We start from the raw sequence: 17,500 nt of genomic DNA on the forward strand, positions 1-17,500 counted from the left end.
CTATTAAGATGTAAGAGATAAACGTATTACTCTTTACCTTTCGACCTACAATTTTAATACGTCAAGCTGTTATTAACGTTTTGCACGTACCTAAATTCCTGAAATTTACGTAAATAATCCCTTGTTTTGGTATAGCTTGCCCTTCGGGCAATTTTTGCAAGCATTTGCCACGCATGGTAAATTCTATTCTATGGATAACAATTTAAGTGTACGCAATTTAATTAGTTTTGGCGACGACATCGCAATTTTAAAGCTTAATATGACAGGCTTTCGTCCGATAATATTTCTTCGCCGACGTAGAGAAAGGACCCCGAGTAACTTCAGCTGGAAAATGCCCAAAAGAGTGAATTTGGCAGTCCCTGCATGTAGCAGATACATGCTGTTTTATAGTATACAAGCAGTTCAAGTGCGATACGCTATTGTTTTTCAAAAGAGGTGTTACAAAGCGAGACAACGATAATTTTAAACCAAGGACCAAAGATCCTTGTAAAATACAATCCGTCAGTTGTTGGCGCGGCATTTTGGGATATTTCCTACCTTCTCTCCAGTCAGTACGTGAAATCCTTGCTTTACTCTTGCGAACGAACCCTCTCCGATCGTTTTGCCCAGGAGATAATTACCAATCCGTTTGCATTTTATATACTTGTTTAATTCTTCTTTGGTCACCTCACATACTCCTTCGGGCAGAAAGCCGTTTGCGCGTTCGTCAGATTCGTCGCCCATTCGTCGTTTTTGCGCCACAGACTTTCCACCGAGCAATTGTGTTTTCATTTCATCGTATGAAGCCAGGAAATAGACCAGGTGCGCGGAGAGGAAAGAAATCTTTAGATGCAACCACCCGACGTGAAACTAAAATCGACGGAATGCGAACAGCGTGGACTAGGGCTGCTTCATGTAAAACGATATTAAGATCTTATTTGCCAACTGTCAAACCGTGACGTGCAAAAAATGTCAAACACTCGACATGATTCCGGGTCAATTTACCCTTGTTAAACAAATAATTATTAATTGAAATCTGATCAAACGCTTTTCGTCATGTAAGTGTCAGAAGAGTTCACGCTTGTCTAATTACCTTTCGGGGGTGCGCGCGCATGTCTTAGCAATATTGCACATTTAATGCACTTCAAAGTGTCACATTCCAAAGCGATTAAGTTCCGATCTTAGAGATAGTATAGAAGCACGACAGGGCAACAAAAACTATAATATTAAATTACGCATTAACGGTATAAAACCAAGACAACTGTTTCGTGATTATCCCATAGAATCTGCTTGACTAGACTGCGAACTGCGTTACCATGAATACACGAAGAATTGCACTATTTCTTTTTGTGGGTTTTTTTTGTGCAAGGTCAGCTTCGCTCTCACCTGAAAGTGTCTCATTCTCGCCCAAGACATGGTTTCCCAAAGACTTTCAAAGACTTGAAGCTCTGTCTCTAATTAATTCCCATCGACGTCCAAAAGCGTTGGCTTTCAGCGACGGAAAAGGTATGGTGGCCGGAACAAACAACGGGTTGGCAGTACACGCGGGAAAAGAGGCGCTAAGAAAAGGCGGGAACGCGATGGATGCTTGCTTAACAACAGCTCTGACTGGTAAGTGAAAGACATCCACTGAATTCATTTTTAGTTTGTCTCAAAGATAACTCTTGCTTACGAAACGAACAAAGTGCACACTTCAGACGATGGTTTCCTCTCATTTACAAATACGGAAGATAAAGAATTTTTCTTGAGAGGTAACACCTAGTTTTAAAGGATTTGCAGATTAAGAATCACTGGCGTCGAAATGAAGTCGCCATTGTTACTTTGTCTTCATGATTTAAGGCTGTCTCCGGTTTGCATAGTTTCAAAAAGAAACTGCTGGCACATTTTCCCTCCTTACTCAAGCGGCTTCTTTGTATTTCAGCGCGTTTTCATGACTCCAACCAAAAGTTTTAAGGTTCAAGATAATAATTTTCGCAAAGTACCAGACATAAAAAGAAGGTTATATGTTTTTAATCAAGAACTAACCAAAACACCCTTTGCTTGTCACTTCTTTTCGGCGGTTTTCTTTGGTTCCCCTTTTTACTGTTTATTTATTTATTTGTTTGTGTACTATTTTTGAACGAAAGAGGAAAAATTGTTACCATTTCATCATCTTACCCCGACATATAGCTGGATTTATTATTATTATTATTATTATTATGATTTTTTTAAGGGGGGGGGGGAATTACAGCTTGCAGCACCCGTAAAGAAAGTTAGTTCAGCCATTTTCTCTCATATACGGAAAAAATTGCCTGGAAAGGCCGTTAGGAACACATCCATGTTGTGTCATTATAGATGGTATTTTGATATATTCTATAACATGCTGAAAAACCTCAACTGACAGTACACGGCCACTTGGCACAAATAGTGGTCGTTTAAAATTCGGAACCATCAAGGACGTGTTCAGCCGGTGGCCAGAGAGAGATTCGAACCAAGAATATCTGAGCCATACTGCCTCTCAGCTAAAACCATGCCGCACACGATGAGAAACAACTTAATTCCGCCCGCACGTGTGAAAACGGACTTTACATAACAAAAATATGCGAGTTTGTGGCATAGGTCAGTCTGATAAGGTCCTGATAAAAACGAATCGGGTAAAAAAATAAAGGAGTTGTAAACGGATTGACCGAAGTTCAAAAAAGCTGCGAGACAACCGGCGAACTTTGTCTAAGAACTTTAAACCCCAATAAATATGTTATCATTGTTGTTCAAACTTTCAACAATTTTGGACCTTTCGCTACATGTACGTCGGTGGTTTCGTTTCTTTACAAAAATCAACTCACGAACTGACGACTTTTAAAATGACGAAATAAGGAAAAATGACAATTAAGAAAAAGAGCAAAAGTTGGTTGATGTGAGTCTTGTGCTTTCCATTTGTATAAGCAGATGGAATCTGAAAGCTTTTGACTAACACATAATCTCGTCTAGGAAGAGCAAGCACTCTATATATCGTGTCCTTAGAGCAGCAGGGGGTCTTTGAGCAAGACATCATTTATCAAACGATAAACAAATGTGTATGATTTGATAACAGTTATCGTAACTCAGAACGGTATGACTCATTAGAATTTGACGTTTCCGGTCGATTTGATCCTGCTGAATATCACTACTTTTAGTGTACACCACTTTTGCAGGTAGTGAAGCACACCCTTTTGCATAAGAACCTTTCATGTATAAGAAAGTTCAGCCTGAGATTAACAAAAATTTTAAGAACATACCCAAGCTGCGTGTCAGTTAAGAACGTCTTTATTTTGCTCTTTTTGTTTGTTTTTGTGAGTTGTGTAAATAAAGGTAAGAGAAATATAAAACTGTAGTCGAACAGGACAATTTCTCATTGTATGATACACTGAAGAACAACTCACTTTGTAGTCGAACTTAGTGTATCAAAGAACGCTAAGAAATATGTTAAGAACGTTTTCAGTCTCAAATCGCCAAAATATAATAAAAAACGTAATAGAACGCTCACCCTGATTGTTCTTGTAAAAAAAAAAACAGTGTAGCAAGTACGTGTGCGTCTTCAATGAACTAGCAAGCCATTTGTCATCAGCTCGACTCTCTACAACACATTCGATAAATCGCATGGTACTAAGATCAAAGCAATATCAGGTTTTTAAATCAAGCTGTTTTTTATGTCTTATCCATACTTCTGAGAACTAAGGAAAACCATATCTCGCTGCTACTGACTAAAATACTTTTTTTAATTATGTGTGCGAAACTTAAGTTAAATTTGTAAAAAAATATCGCTAAATGCGTCAGTTTTATTCCAATCACTAATGGCATTAACGACATTAAAATACTAATATTCTCACTAACTTTTCAAGTAAATACTCTATTTAGTCACCCCGGTAGAAAATGGCATCCAAGCCTTAAAAGAAACATCGGCAATCGAATTTTTACGTTTTGAGACATTAAAAAGAGATTGCAAGATATCAAGCCGGATATAACTCAGTTAAAATGATATTTATTCATTTGAAAAAGTTAATTTTGTGCAAAGCGCGACCATTTTACTGCAACTCTGATTTGGAGCGAGCTAACGCTAACAAATCGATAAGTGGAGCATCGAATTTCATCCTTCAGTGGTTTGCTCTTCCCGCAAATCAACTTAAGTTCTGCGTAGTCCATGCTTAGTTCACGAGACAGCAAAATTGTTGAGAAGGAAAAATCTCAAGAGAAATTGTTACTTAGCCTCGAGTTTTCTCGAATGGAATCTCTGGGCAAATTGCAAGAAGGTCAGATGCCATTACTTCTCTGATAACATTCATTAATCCGATAGTCATCAAGTGAAGCCTTTAACTGTTTTGTTATGTAGCGCTCAGATCATCAAAAGACAATTATGTTGCCTGGAGGGGTAAGGAATCTTATCAGCATCTCGACAATTTTCTCTGACAATTTGACTTCTTGAAGTTATGAAACAGAGTAGTTTGCTGAAAGCTGCCAATTGGATTTTTTTTTTTTGGAAATCGCTTTATACCGGGTTTATACCACTAGTTGTCTCACCGAGACAGTGATCCGTTCAACGGAGTCTACTCATATTTTCGGCTTCAATGTCAAAAGTGCATCACCTCCTTTCTGTTAATTTCGATCACGATCTTTTTGCCCTTCGTTCTTGTTTAGAAAACAAGGGCATTACACATCTGAACACGAAAACTCTCAGTGTTCACCGAGAGTGATCCGTTCAACAGAGTCTGCTCATATTTTACTTCGATGTCAAAAGTTCAACACCTCCTTTCCGCTGTTAGTTTGAATCACGATCTTTTTGGCCTTCTTTCTTGTTGAGAAAACAAGGGCATTACACATCTGAACACGAAAGCTCTCGAGTGTTCAGTGGTTCCTATTTAAATGATCACATGGACCGGTCAATAAGTTCACCGCAAATTCAAGTGCACGCTTCAGGTCTACTACGAGTCTTATCACTCAAGGTTGCATGTTCGAACTAACTTCATGCTAGTGTGAGGAGTATGCATTATGGGGAACAATCCGCTTAGACCACGAGGTTCACGGTCTTTTTGCCTTTGATCCGTGAACTTAACAGAGCATGTTTCACAGTACGGCGACCGTAACAAAAAGTGTCTGCTTAAGTCCAAGCAGAAGCATATGACCTTGGAGAGTGTAACTTGCAACTGTCTTCCTTGGAACAAAGCAGGGGATTTTAGACACCAATTTTGTGCCCAAGTATGGACAAAATTAAGATCCAAGCTGCACGCGCGGGAAAATGCGCGAGGTACGTTTATCCAAATAGGGAAGTTTGTAAACTCAAAAAACCCCAGCTCTGAAGAAGACTTAATCGCTTCAGGGTCATGAGCTTCTGGTCCAAGCCTTTGCTACATTCCAAAATGAAGGTTAAGTGTTAGAATAAGCGTTATTTTCAGTTTAGGCTAAATGAGTTCTCTTTAATTTCTTAATATGTCCGACGTGACAATCAACTTTCGCCTTGATTCATGGATTAACACCTCAGAATAATTTATTCATTCCCTAGTTCGGCCACACCTTTTAGGGAGAATTAGGAGACGGTGGAAGATTAATGACGATTACAGTGATCATTAACGGCAATTTGTATTTTAATAAAATGACGTTGTCGATGCATGTCATTGTTGTCCTTGGGAACGCTCCTCGACATTAAAATACATCGTTAGAACCTGATGGAGATCACCAAGCGTGCACCGACTCTAAACACTAATAAGCTAATAATGATAATTGCTTCAATTTACAATAGCTCACTTTTGAGTTGATGTTTTCCGCTGTCACGGCAAGTCCACGAGCGACAACATTCAAAATAGATGAATGAGTTTGATTTACGTGAAAATGGACAAATCGTTTTCGCCTCAAGACTCGCACGCACTAAAAGCGAAATAAAGTGCAATTAATAGTAATCATCTTTATAAACTGCCAAGTCTTCTAGCTCTAGGGCACTAATCGGAGAGACTGTACAAAGAAATCAAATCAAAATCGACAAGTCGTTTTGTTTCATGTTGGTCTTGAAAGCATTAAATCATGCGCAACTAATTTGCGAACCCGTGCGAAGCGAAAACAAAAGATTGTGGTTTAGGTTTCATAACCAGTCCCACCATTAAATATGATCATACTCAATCTTTTTCACTTGCTATTATAGTAATTTATTTTGCAAAAACTTAATCTCGGAGCTCTTTGTGCTTTGCGTTTATCAGATGGGCACCGTACTATCCTGGAAAAACAGCCGATTCCTTATCATTTTCCCTTCATGATAACCTTGATAATCTTAAACGGTGACATTGATTAATAAATAAATTGAGCCTGCAAAATCTAAATTTAGATTGCTATATTTATTATCAATCATTGGTTTCTAAATTATTACTTAGGGGCAAAAAGCTTGCCAATGATTTAGCCGTAGGATTGATCGAAAGTGATATTGGTGATGATGACTCAGTGAATAAGGTGACGCTCATCAAATCGGCGCACATCTTACTCCGAGCCGAAAGTCAAGCTGGCGTAATATCACCGCATGGCAAATTAAAATATCTGTTTTTGAGATGCCAGTAGACAAATCCACATTCGCTAGTTGTTTTGTTTTACCATACATGCCCACAGTTTTCAATAGAAGCACGCTCTTAAGGAAAACGCAGTAGTAGAGACGAGACGGGCACGCCTTGTGTTGACCACAAATGGCAAAAAAGAGAGAGATTAGCATCATCTTTACGTGAAACCCGAACGGCAAAAGTGACCACGTGACCATGATTTTCCCGCCATTTTCTACGTTTGCCGGCTGCCGCTTGCCGTTTCTACGTGAAAGTAGGCATTTTCGCGTTTGCTGTATAAATGAAATTTTCTTCTCGTTTTCTTCTACATAAGCGGTTGTTTGCGGCAAAAAAGTACCGCAGAAGCATTTTCTGGTATGTCAAAGGAGGAATTTTAGGTTTCATGGCTATAGATCGTTCATAACTGACTCCTTGCCGCAATTTTCTTCATGAACTCACGTTGACTCTGTTGACCGACAAAACAGCTTCATCGAAACGCTCAAAATTTGACGGGTAAGGATTTTATACAGCGCCTTTTTCTACAACTAGAGTGTTTAAAGACTCCGAGTTTTTGTTTTTTAACAACGAAATACTCGAGTTGCCGTGGGTCACGCTAAGCTAAAGAATCTCTCTATTTTACGTGAAACGTGAAACGGCAAGCCGACGTTTGCCGTCTCACGTAAATGTGATGTTAAATCTCTCTATTCTTAACACCCCTCTCCAAAATAAACAAAAAACAACAACAGCAACAATAGAGATAAACAAATTTGAGATTTTGACGGCAACTTGAAGTAAGCATGGAACATTAAATTTTGGCTTGTCTTTCATATACCGAATCCGAACTACTTAACGTCCATAAAACAAAAGAACAAAGCGAACATAACAATATCTAATCAACAAGGGCAAATCCGGAATAACAATGGTTCTTTCGTCTTCCGCCATTTTGGTCCGGTATTTGAAAGTCTACCGTAAATCTTCCACTCTTTCCTGCCTTTCTCGGCTCGAGCCACTCGAGTTATGTATATAATATCAGACCTTATTAAGGCCATACTGTGTAAGGTAAACGAGATAATAGTTAATCTAGGGATGGTTATGAAACCCTGGGAATTTCAAAAGCAGGAACAATACAATCGCAATTAGATGTTGAACTGACTGTGACCTTGCACAATCTCTTGTTTTTGGTTCGCAAGTTAATTCACTGTTAATTTCAAATAAATTAATCGAAGCTTTTGATTGGTTATCCTGCCGAAAAAAGCGTGTTTTTGTCGGGTTTTTTTGTGCAGGGTCAAGGCCAAAAAAGCGAACAAAAACATGAAACAAAGAAACTTGCCGAGTTTCATAACCAGCCTACGTCTATTAACTATAACGAGATGAAGTAATCTCGAAAGGTTTTTGTTACCGTAGCCGTCGACGTTTCTCATACTCCCTATTAGAGAGACTTAGCATGGCGTTTATGTGAAACGACAAACTGCAAATGGCAAAAAGCGAGAAATTTTTCTTATTGTAACTCGTCTCTCTCGTGTGAGAAGTTACTATAGTTAATAAGCAAGAAATGAAATCAAGTGAAGCTATGATCTTCGCAGTTATGAGCGCAATTTCTGCAATTGCGTAGAGAAGCCTGAAAAATTCAGGACTTCAACGGGGTTTGAACCCGTGACCTCGCGATTCCGGTGCGACGCTCTAACCAACTGAGCTATGAAGCCACTGACGTTGGGAGCTGGTCATTTGTGGGTTCTAATGGTCCCGTGAGGAATGAATCAGTGATGAAATGGTATATGAAATAAATCATATATGAACTGCGGATATGAAATCAAGTGAAGCTATGATCTTCGCAGTTATGAGCGAAACAAGTTTCTCCCCTTATTGACAAAACGCAAATTTAACAGATTTAACGTGGCTCCCTAGAGTACTTGCAGGTTACGAATTACAAAGCAGGGTACGAATTACAAAAGGAAACCTAGTTAATTTCTCTTAAAGTTTTCCCTGTAGAGATTTACCAGTACGGGTACCGATATAATAAAGCTTATTTTTGGGTGCTAATTTTTGGATTATGGCCGTTATCATGGCAACATCACATCTAATGACAGGCAGCTATATTTTTATTTTTGGCCTAAATTCCTTAATATTTATACTTTCCTGCGGTGAATATGTCTTAAGAAATTCTGATTGACATTTGGTTTCAAGATAAATAGGCATAGATTTTATGATTTCCAGATAATCGGCCAATCACAATGTCAGAGAATGCGGTATATTAATTGGAACTTCAGAGTAGCTTGTAACTGAGTGAATTCACAGGAAGAATAAAATAGTTAAGTTCGGTCGAGACTATTGATTGAGTATCGTTCATTAAAGTGTTATCCCCAGTAAACGGGGCAGAGTTTACGAAAAATATTTTTATTCTTTGCCACATTATGGGAATGATATTGCCTGACATTTTAAAATAGTAAAAAAGTCAAGGTCGTTCAGGTGGTTTTGCCAATATTCTGTAATTTGTCATTTTTCTAAACATACTCGGTTAGATCAAATATAGGGTATTTGATAGGAACTGTATGTGAGCCAATTAAAAAAAATACGGAAGGGAACGCGAGAAATTAGCAGTTAATTTTACAGATTTGGTCGCGTCGACGTCACAAAAAAAAAACAAAACAAAACTAAACAGAAAAACACGCGCGATTCAGGCTTTGCGCGCCATACTAGACTCTAGGGAGCCTCCTTAAATCCGACATTTTGCGATCTGCGGTAAGCGAGATGCTATATCCCTCTATGGTTATTGTGTGATTTCCGGCAGTAGGAAGGGAAAACATGTAAAAGAATTAATTAAATCATCACAAGATCTTCTCTTGTGTATCCGACTTCTTTCAAACTGATTAGTTAAGCTGAAACTACCCATTATTTTTTTTTATATTTGAAGAGTAGTATGAAAGACTCACTCTTACTGAAAACGTCACTTTTTTGGTCGATGCTACTCTTCTTCACGAGTTTTGAGTTTGACTAACGAAAGATGTGAGTGAACATAACCCAAGAGTGAATGAGAAAGTTCTTATGGCATGGGTGGGCTTCCGTTCCCGCGAAAACCAGTTGTCATGTCCTTGAAAAAACATGGAAGAGGCAGTCACGCGTGACATTGCTTCTCTTGATTGGTTAAATTGGGTGGCCCTTTGTTTGTCTTGCGCCGAAAGTGTATCTAAAAGTAAGTCCATTTGTGACTTTGCTGGCGCAAGACCTGAAATTGATAGAGAAACACTCTTGTCTAATTCACCCTTGCATAACCTTGATATCAGTCATTCAGCCAAGATTTCAAGTACCCTCATCAGTCTGTTTTCACCAAGAGTGAATTAGATGAGAGTGTTGATCTATCATTTTGGGGCCTCGCCCCAGCACAGTCACAAATGGATTTATTTTTAGACACACTTTGCGCGCGAAACAAACAAAGGGCCACCAATTTTAGCCAATCAGAAGAAACCATGTCACGCGTGACTGCTTCTGCCATCAACTGATTTTCGCGGGAACGGGTATTCTAAAAATAGACTCATTTATGACTGTGCAAGGGAGCCCACCCATGCCATAACAACACTTTTATCTAATTCACTTTTGGCTTTTACCCAACTGTTATCTTGTTTAGCTGTGAAGGTAATTCGACATAAAATGCGAAATTTAAAGTAGAGGCTGTTAGGACAAAAAGAAAGTGAACTTGGCGATAAACCGTTCGGTTAACAGATGAGAGAGCATAGAGAAGCGACTGGGCACGAGTCTGTGAATCATCCAGTAAAAAGTAGGCACGCATGGCGTACCTATGGGCAGTCCAATTAGATAATACGAGAGAAATCATCATACTTTTTTGATATTCGTAATGTCGGTAATGCTGTTATACAGTCTCGTCATGACAGAATGGTTCGTTGCATTACTGTCGGAGTTACTTTGCCTACTCAAATGTTCATGGTTTTCAGATGATTTAAGTTCTGTTGTCGTCATTGTAGGTGTTAGCAATTATTATTCTTGTGGTATTGTAAGGGCCGATTTACACGGTACGATTTTTGTCGCGTGCGACAACGGCTTACGACAGGCCCACGACATGATTTACGATTGTTGTGTACGTCAGAAAAATTGTCGTAGCATTTTAAAACATGTTTTAAAATGCTGCGGCAATCGTAAGTCATGTCGTAGGCCTGTCGTGAGCTTGTCGCATGCGACAAAAATCGTGCCGTGTAAATCGGCCTTAAGAGACTAATGCCATTTTTCACCTTATTGAATACAGTATAGTGCCGCGCTGGGTGTTTCTTCTGTGAATTAATTACTATTGCAGTGTAATTGTGTGATGGTCAATTGTTTAATCATTGAACATCAGCATTCATTTCATTATCACATTCATCGATTGTTTTTAAGTCCAAGATACTTACTTGAGAAAAAAAACTGTATTGCATGTCCGTGGATTAATCAAAATTTTCATGGTTTTTAATTATAAATTATCAATGAATTAATACGTTAAGTGGCTATAAAATGATAATATGACTGAAGCTTATTTACAGAGCTCATGATTTTTTTTTCTACTTTCTCTCACCAATGTACTTTTGTGAAACTTTTCCTTTAAAGCAAATGTTTGGCTTTTTTGCGCACTCTCAAGTTTGCCACCATTTGCACGAGGCTCCTCTCGGTTCCTCAGTGCATGAACACAGCTTGAAACTCTTTAGATTTGAGTAATTTAGTTCTGAGTGAATGGCTTTTCTTTTGTTTTCCTATAGAAATAGCCCTTGCAGCTGGCTCTCACGTGTCTTATGCAGGAATAGCCAACATCTTATACTTCGACAGCTCAACAGGCGACACCTACAACATTGACGGAGGCTGGAACAAACCTTACTACGTAGACGCAGCCCAGATCCCTGATCATCACTCGGACCAAAGTAATGGAGCCTCAGTATTAATCCCAGGATTCATCGCAGCCGTATCAACAGCTTCGGAGAAATATGGGCTGTTGCCGCTATCTAAGCTGTTGGAGCCCGCGATGTACTTTGCCTCGAAAGGTTTCAAGCTACCAGTTCACTTAGCGAAAGAAATTGGAAAAAACTTCAACCCGAGCAAACTTCTTCGCACCAAAGAAGGTACATTATTTTACGGGGTAATAAAGAAAGCCAGTGGACCTTAAATTGATTGTCTTCAGGCGATTTTCTCAGCCAGCATAATTTACTCTCTTAATTTAAGATTAACGTGGTGTTACTAATTTTTGTTAATTGCGTAACTGTCAGAATCAGGGCATGGCATGATTGTGAGTAGGAAAGAAATGTATTCGCAAGGAACTTCTTCTCGGACATACGATTCGGAAACTGAAGATGTTCAGGGCTAAAATCCTTCAGTTGTTTTTTTTAATTGACGCTGTGGTGATAAAAAGTTTCTTTTCAGTGATAAATGCTAGGGAAACTCTTATCCTAAATTATTAAATTCTACCTTTGTAGGCAAGTATATTTTTACCAACCCCAAGACAAAGAATTTATACAAAGCTGGCGAGCGATTTAGGCAACCAAAACTGGCCAAGTTTCTCAAGCGTTTAGCGAAACATGGCAAGGGTTACTTTTACCGGGGTCCTTGGGCTGAGGATATGGTGGAAACTGTCCAAGGCCAGGAGGGTTACGTCACCATGGAAGATATGACTGCTTATGACATAAGATCACCCGAGCCCGCAAGCACCTTGTATCAGAGATATCACGTGATGACGTCAGGCGTGGAATGGGGTGGGGCCGAGCTTGTGGAAAAATTAAACTTAATGGAGTTGGCCGGGATTGGTACTTCTACTGACTCTTATCTAACGAACGCAACGAAGCTTTTTTGGCTGGCATCTATTGGACGTCTTAGTTCTTTCACTTCGTTTTTCACCCACGGTGTACCTAATGGAAAACAACTCCTGAGAGAACACTTTGGCGTAGATGTACACGATTCTCATAGGAAAGCGAAGGATTTCGCCGAGGAGATGTGGGACAAAATTGGTTCAGTCGAGAACATGAGAAGCATCAATGAGCTCATGAGAGAAATTGTTGCAAACCTCGGAATGGATATGGAACGGAATGAGCAAAGCTCATCTGGAGTGGTTGCAGTAGACAGAAGTGGCAATGTGTGCTCTTTGGTGCATGGCACAGACAGCGAGTTGTGGGGCTCTGGTTTATTTGTGCAAGGAGTAAGTCTTCCGAGTCCTGGAATTGCAATGAAGTCGTTCTTGAAGGCCACTAGGAGTGGCGGTAGAGTACCCTCAGGACTACAGCCTGTGATTGTCTTCAAAGAAGAGTTTCCAGAGTTTAGTCAATTTGGGAGAAGGTTCAAGCGAAACGTGCCTGATGCCAAGATGGACCTTAAAATGCACAAGAGAGAAAGTTTGAAGCGTCGTGAAAATACAAGGAGGAACGTTCTACGAAGATTGGTGGTTTTTCGGACACCGAACCGTGTCCGCGCGCATATGGTGGGGCAATCATTTACACAGTCAAATCAACGGGAACAATCAAGTCAACAGAAAGAGCTGGAACGCTTGGTAAACAAAGGCAAATTTGACGAGAACGACGAAGAGGAAGAAGACGAAGCAGAAGAAGAAGAAGAAGAAGAAGAAGAAGAAGAAGAAGAAGAAGAAGAAGAAGAAGAAGAAGAAGAAGAAGAAGAAGAAGAAGAAGAAGAAAACAGCCATTTGGTTGACAGACAATCTCTCAAAGAAAAGAGAAAAGGGAAAGAAAACAGGACTCAAATTAAAGGAAATACACCCACTCCAACAACAATGGAATTAGAAAATATCCACCCCTCTAATCTTTATCTTCGAGCGAAGCCTTTGAGACCAGTACCTAGAAAGCAGTATTTCAAGAAGGTGACAGCCTTTGAGGCCACGAATCCTGAAAATGCGCTGGAAGAGGAGGCGGAAGAGGAGGCGGAAGAGGAGACGGAGGAGGAGGAGGAAGAGGAAAATGAAGAAGAGGTGGAAGAGATATCAGAGATAGGAAATGGAATCCGAAAAGGGAGGGAGAAGGAGGCCTTTATTAAAGAAATGAAGTCCATGGAATTTCCTCATTTAGGGATTCCTTATGCTTGGCAGCCAGAAATTATTCAAGAGGAAAGAGGTGAGCCCGCGTTCCATACTAACCTGGTTCCTGTGCTAGCACTGGCATGCGCTGGACCGTCGCATCAATTTGTGATCCCACAATACTTAGCAAACATGTTAGACAGTGGAATGAATCCCAAAGCAGCCCTCGAAGCTCCGACTTTTCTTGCTCCAAGCGGTATGTCTTTTCAACAAGACATTCAGGTTGAAAAATATGTCATCGACGAGAATATCCTGAAAAAAGTGGACGAGTTTGGGCAACCATTTACCGAAGTGGATTCCCAAACGGCCGAAGACGTGGGTGGATTTGGCGCAGCTGTCGCTCTGGATAACGACTGGAAAATGTTTGGATGCGTGCACCCGACCAAGGAAGGATTAGCTGAGGGAGTTTCGGTATTAGGATCGCCGAAGTGAAACAAGACAAGCGCTCTTCATCACATTCACTCGGTCGTCAAAATACTGACCAACAATAAACAGTGTTGACAGTGTCGATCTGATTTAAATATAGGTGTTTACAAATCCTCATCGCTTTTGATATCTAATGATTAGTCAACCTAGTGGAACCATGAGGGTAATGCGTCTGCTAAAAACCTTTCTTTTTTGTAATATTTAAATCGGAATGTGCGCTGGCCAAAAGGAGTGTTTTTTTTTGCGTGAGAATGTAGTATGGAAAATATTTTAAACAGGCGGCAGACAGAGAGATTTAACAAATCGAAAGTGGTTCAGCGTTGTCTGTTTAACAAATAGATTCCATGTTGCCGTGCGTCTGTTCAGTAATAGATCACACAGATGACGTCAAAATGTGGTAAGAACAAAAAAGTGGCACACGAGGCGATAGCCGAGCGTGTCACTGATGTTCTTACCACATTTTGACGTCTTCTGTGATCTATTACTGAACAGACCCACGGCAACATGGAATCTATTTGTTTTATATAATAAAGAATTAAACTTTATTCGCATAAAAGCTGATGGTGACGTCAATCGTGCGTCTGTCCTTTAATAGATCATAGGCAAGAACCAATTAAAACCCGTGAATAACTCTTGTCGACAACGATATTCGTCATCACAGTGGTCAAATGTTGTGCGCCGAGTGAGTCCACAACAAATTCTGACCACTGTGATGACGAATATAGTTGTCGATAAGAGTACAGACAACGCTGAACCACTTTCGATTTGTTTTTTACCACAATATTCAACGCCAAAGAAAGTGTTTATTTCAGAGCGTGACCAAAATGATGACACGAAGACTCCTGAGAGCAAAGCGTTGTCTATTGCATTGCGTGACAAATTGACGCAAGCAGCGTTGTCTAGACTCTTATCGACAACGGCAAATTAGCCAATTGTGGTAAAAATAGTTTATTTACTTGTATTTCGGTGTGAGAGTATTCAAATTAGAGTCAAAAGTAAGGAACAAAGCTTTTTTTGTGAACGAGCCCCGATGCTGAGCCAAAAGAAGGCAGTGCAGCCCAGTGTTTAGGGCGCTTGCCTTGAGATCCGCAGCTCCCGGGTAAAAGACTCGTTCTGACCACTCGTTGAATTTCTTCCTGGTAGTCCGCGGTTCAACCTCTCGTACGCACTTGAAAATAGCCAACTGGTTTGCCTCCGGCCAGTTGGGATTCTGAACAGTTGGTGTTGTTGTGTTATGTCGTTTCGTTGATTGTGTTTCATTGGCCCTGAAAAGCCCCTACGGGGAGTGGTCAATTTAAGTATGAAAAAAAACTGGTGTATTTTACAATGGCAATGGTGAGAAAGTCAACAATTTCCACTATCTTCGACGGAAAATTGCAAAGAAAAAACTTGACTGATTCGCCATGAAATGACCTGAGAAGTCTACATTTATTTTTTGTTGTATTTTATTTTAAGTCCATATAATGCCTGGATAGGTCAGCTTCAGTGTAGATGACTGGGTATGGCATTCCATTCAGATCAACTTTGCTGCTGTCTTTATTCAGAACGAAAAGTTTAGAGGTGGAGATTTTGATAAGAAATTTTATGTCAGTCTATATATACATCTTAAATACCTACTTCAAAGGCCTTACCGTAAGTTAAATCCAAAATCCTTTCCACAAAAAAAAAAGCAAGGAGCCGTAACTTACAATTTGGTCCTAGAAAAGAAAGTAATTAAGATATTTATTATATCTTTGGATCAATTAAAACAAAATCTGAAGTTAAGTGAACCGTACAGTGGAATAAGGTCTGAATATTTTGCCAGTCACGGCGTGCGTACTATCTGAGGGACACAATAATCTACGTTACAGTGTGCCATTACACTAAATTTTTCAAATATCTCCTTTCCTCTGCTTTTAAAACTAGGCCAAGAGGCTGGAGGCCTGGGTAAGATATGATCGATGTGTTGCCATGGTAGCATTTCGTTAACACACCCGACTACAGAAAACTTGGTCTGCAATCTTGGACACAATAAAATGGAACAGAAATGCCCCCTTCCCCCCCGAAATCGTGAAGGCCAAAACGTGAAGGCCAAAACGCGCCATTTTCCCATCACTGATTTTGGCGGGAGGGGTGGTCTCAATTTTCCATTTAATTTGTCCAAGATTGTAGGTCTCTACCCTCCCCACCAGAAAAAGTTCACCCAGGGGAAGGAAACCAAAACCATATATCTGTCAGGTTTGAAGAAATCCAGGCACAAGCAAAGAACTTGAAAGACTCCACAAGTTTCATTTCCTCGAGTCGCTCTTTTCTGAGGACTTTTATTCATAAACGTGAAGTTCAGGGCCTTGTAAAATTCAGCAGTCTATAGGTCGTTGAATCTCCCAGAAATCACGAAAATGAAAGCACCTATTTTTAGTTTTCTAGTTTATTCCGAAGGCGTTAATTAAATAAGCCGACGAGACGGAATGAATACCGGTATGTAGACCGGTGTTTCGTCTACTGAGTCTGTGAAAAGTGGATTGAAACGAATAAATGGCAACTCGTGCATAGCAGAGTGAAGTTCGTGGCGCATAGCAATAAAATTGTCTACCCCGTTCGTTTTAGTGATAGCCAACGCAGGCTTTGCTGTCTCCTGTTGCATCTGTATGTCATCTTCCACGACAAGGAATTCTCACAGAGGCAATCTTGCTCACGGTTCCTCTTCTCTAGATCTTCGAACAAAATAAGTGATATCAACTCAGGCTCTCTCTTCTCACTCTCCACGAACTGTCAGTGGCTGTTAATTTGTTTTCAGGCCCAAGCAAAGCTATGGAGTTGGGGATAACTTCAGAGGCCAGGTACCTAAGGAAAAACTAAATCTCAGATTTTGAACCGTGATCGCGTTAGTCCCACTAAGTTTGTTGCTCAATTTAACTTTCTGTAATCCAATCAGGAGGTAGAAAAAGAGGTCACACGGAATGAGAAAACTTGAACACAATGAATAGTAACAAAGCGCATGATACTCACGTGCGAGCAACGTGAATGAGGTCGTCCCTGGTCACGCAGAAAAGGCGATCTTTCTGTGCCTGGCGCATTTCATTGGTAACTCCCTGAGTAAAGTACATCGTGCCACGATTTCCGGGCGATACCGGTCTGTCAATCTAGGAGGAAGGAAATAGACAACTGTAGCAGCAATCAGCTTGCGAGTGAGGTCAAAATAAAACACCTTTGTCCAAAATGACCGCCATTTTAATTAATTAGCCCTCGTTCTTAAGCTTAAAATTCAAAAGAATATTTTGCCTTGAACGAGGCATCAAGGACTAATTTGAATAAAAAAATATCTAAATGGCGGCTATTTTGGAAAAAGGTGTATTTCTTAGCAGGAAACAGTGCAAAAGCCTCGCTTACCTTAAATATCTCTTTTGTCAAGAAATACGAACGGTATTCGTAATTACGTGTTCCCCTAACTCAACTACTTGAATAAACATACCTCTTACTAACCGAGTAAGCGGTCCGTATTGTAAGTTACACACGGAGTTTTTTTCCGTTGATTCGCGCG

The 17,500-nt window shown here is 40.0% G+C and overlaps 3 protein-coding genes across 3 annotated transcripts in view; 1 reads left to right on the forward strand and 2 right to left on the reverse strand.

The window, feature by feature from the left end:
- Nucleotides 1-897, reverse strand: part of LOC138052824 (hormonally up-regulated neu tumor-associated kinase-like) — a 15,183-nt gene extending 14,286 nt beyond the window's left edge. The window contains exon 1 of the mRNA XM_068899410.1: nt 538-897. Within this exon, the coding sequence (XP_068755511.1) occupies nt 538-771 (234 nt within the window). The 5' untranslated portion in view covers nt 772-897. The remainder of the gene's footprint in view (nt 1-537) is intronic.
- A 310-nt stretch (nt 898-1,207) lies between these two features.
- LOC138052826 (uncharacterized) lies at nt 1,208-14,127 on the forward strand. Its single transcript, XM_068899411.1, has 3 exons — nt 1,208-1,590; nt 11,246-11,602; nt 11,954-14,127. Exons 1-3 carry the CDS (start codon nt 1,296-1,298, stop codon nt 13,984-13,986), a joined length of 2,685 nt encoding a protein of 894 aa, XP_068755512.1. The 5' UTR covers nt 1,208-1,295; the 3' UTR covers nt 13,987-14,127.
- A 2,123-nt stretch (nt 14,128-16,250) lies between these two features.
- LOC138052823 (presequence protease, mitochondrial-like) overlaps nt 16,251-17,500 on the reverse strand; it is a 39,216-nt gene continuing 37,966 nt past the window's right edge. Inside the window, exons 30-31 of the mRNA XM_068899409.1 lie at nt 16,969-17,102; nt 16,251-16,803 (exon numbers count right to left, since the gene is read on the reverse strand). Coding sequence (XP_068755510.1) covers nt 16,695-16,803; nt 16,969-17,102 — 243 coding nt within the window. The 3' untranslated portion in view covers nt 16,251-16,694. The remainder of the gene's footprint in view (nt 16,804-16,968; nt 17,103-17,500) is intronic.

The sequence above is a fragment of the Montipora capricornis genome, chromosome 6, assembly GCF_036669925.1.
Source record: "Montipora capricornis isolate CH-2021 chromosome 6, ASM3666992v2, whole genome shotgun sequence".
Taxonomy (NCBI): Eukaryota; Metazoa; Cnidaria; class Anthozoa; order Scleractinia; family Acroporidae; genus Montipora; species Montipora capricornis.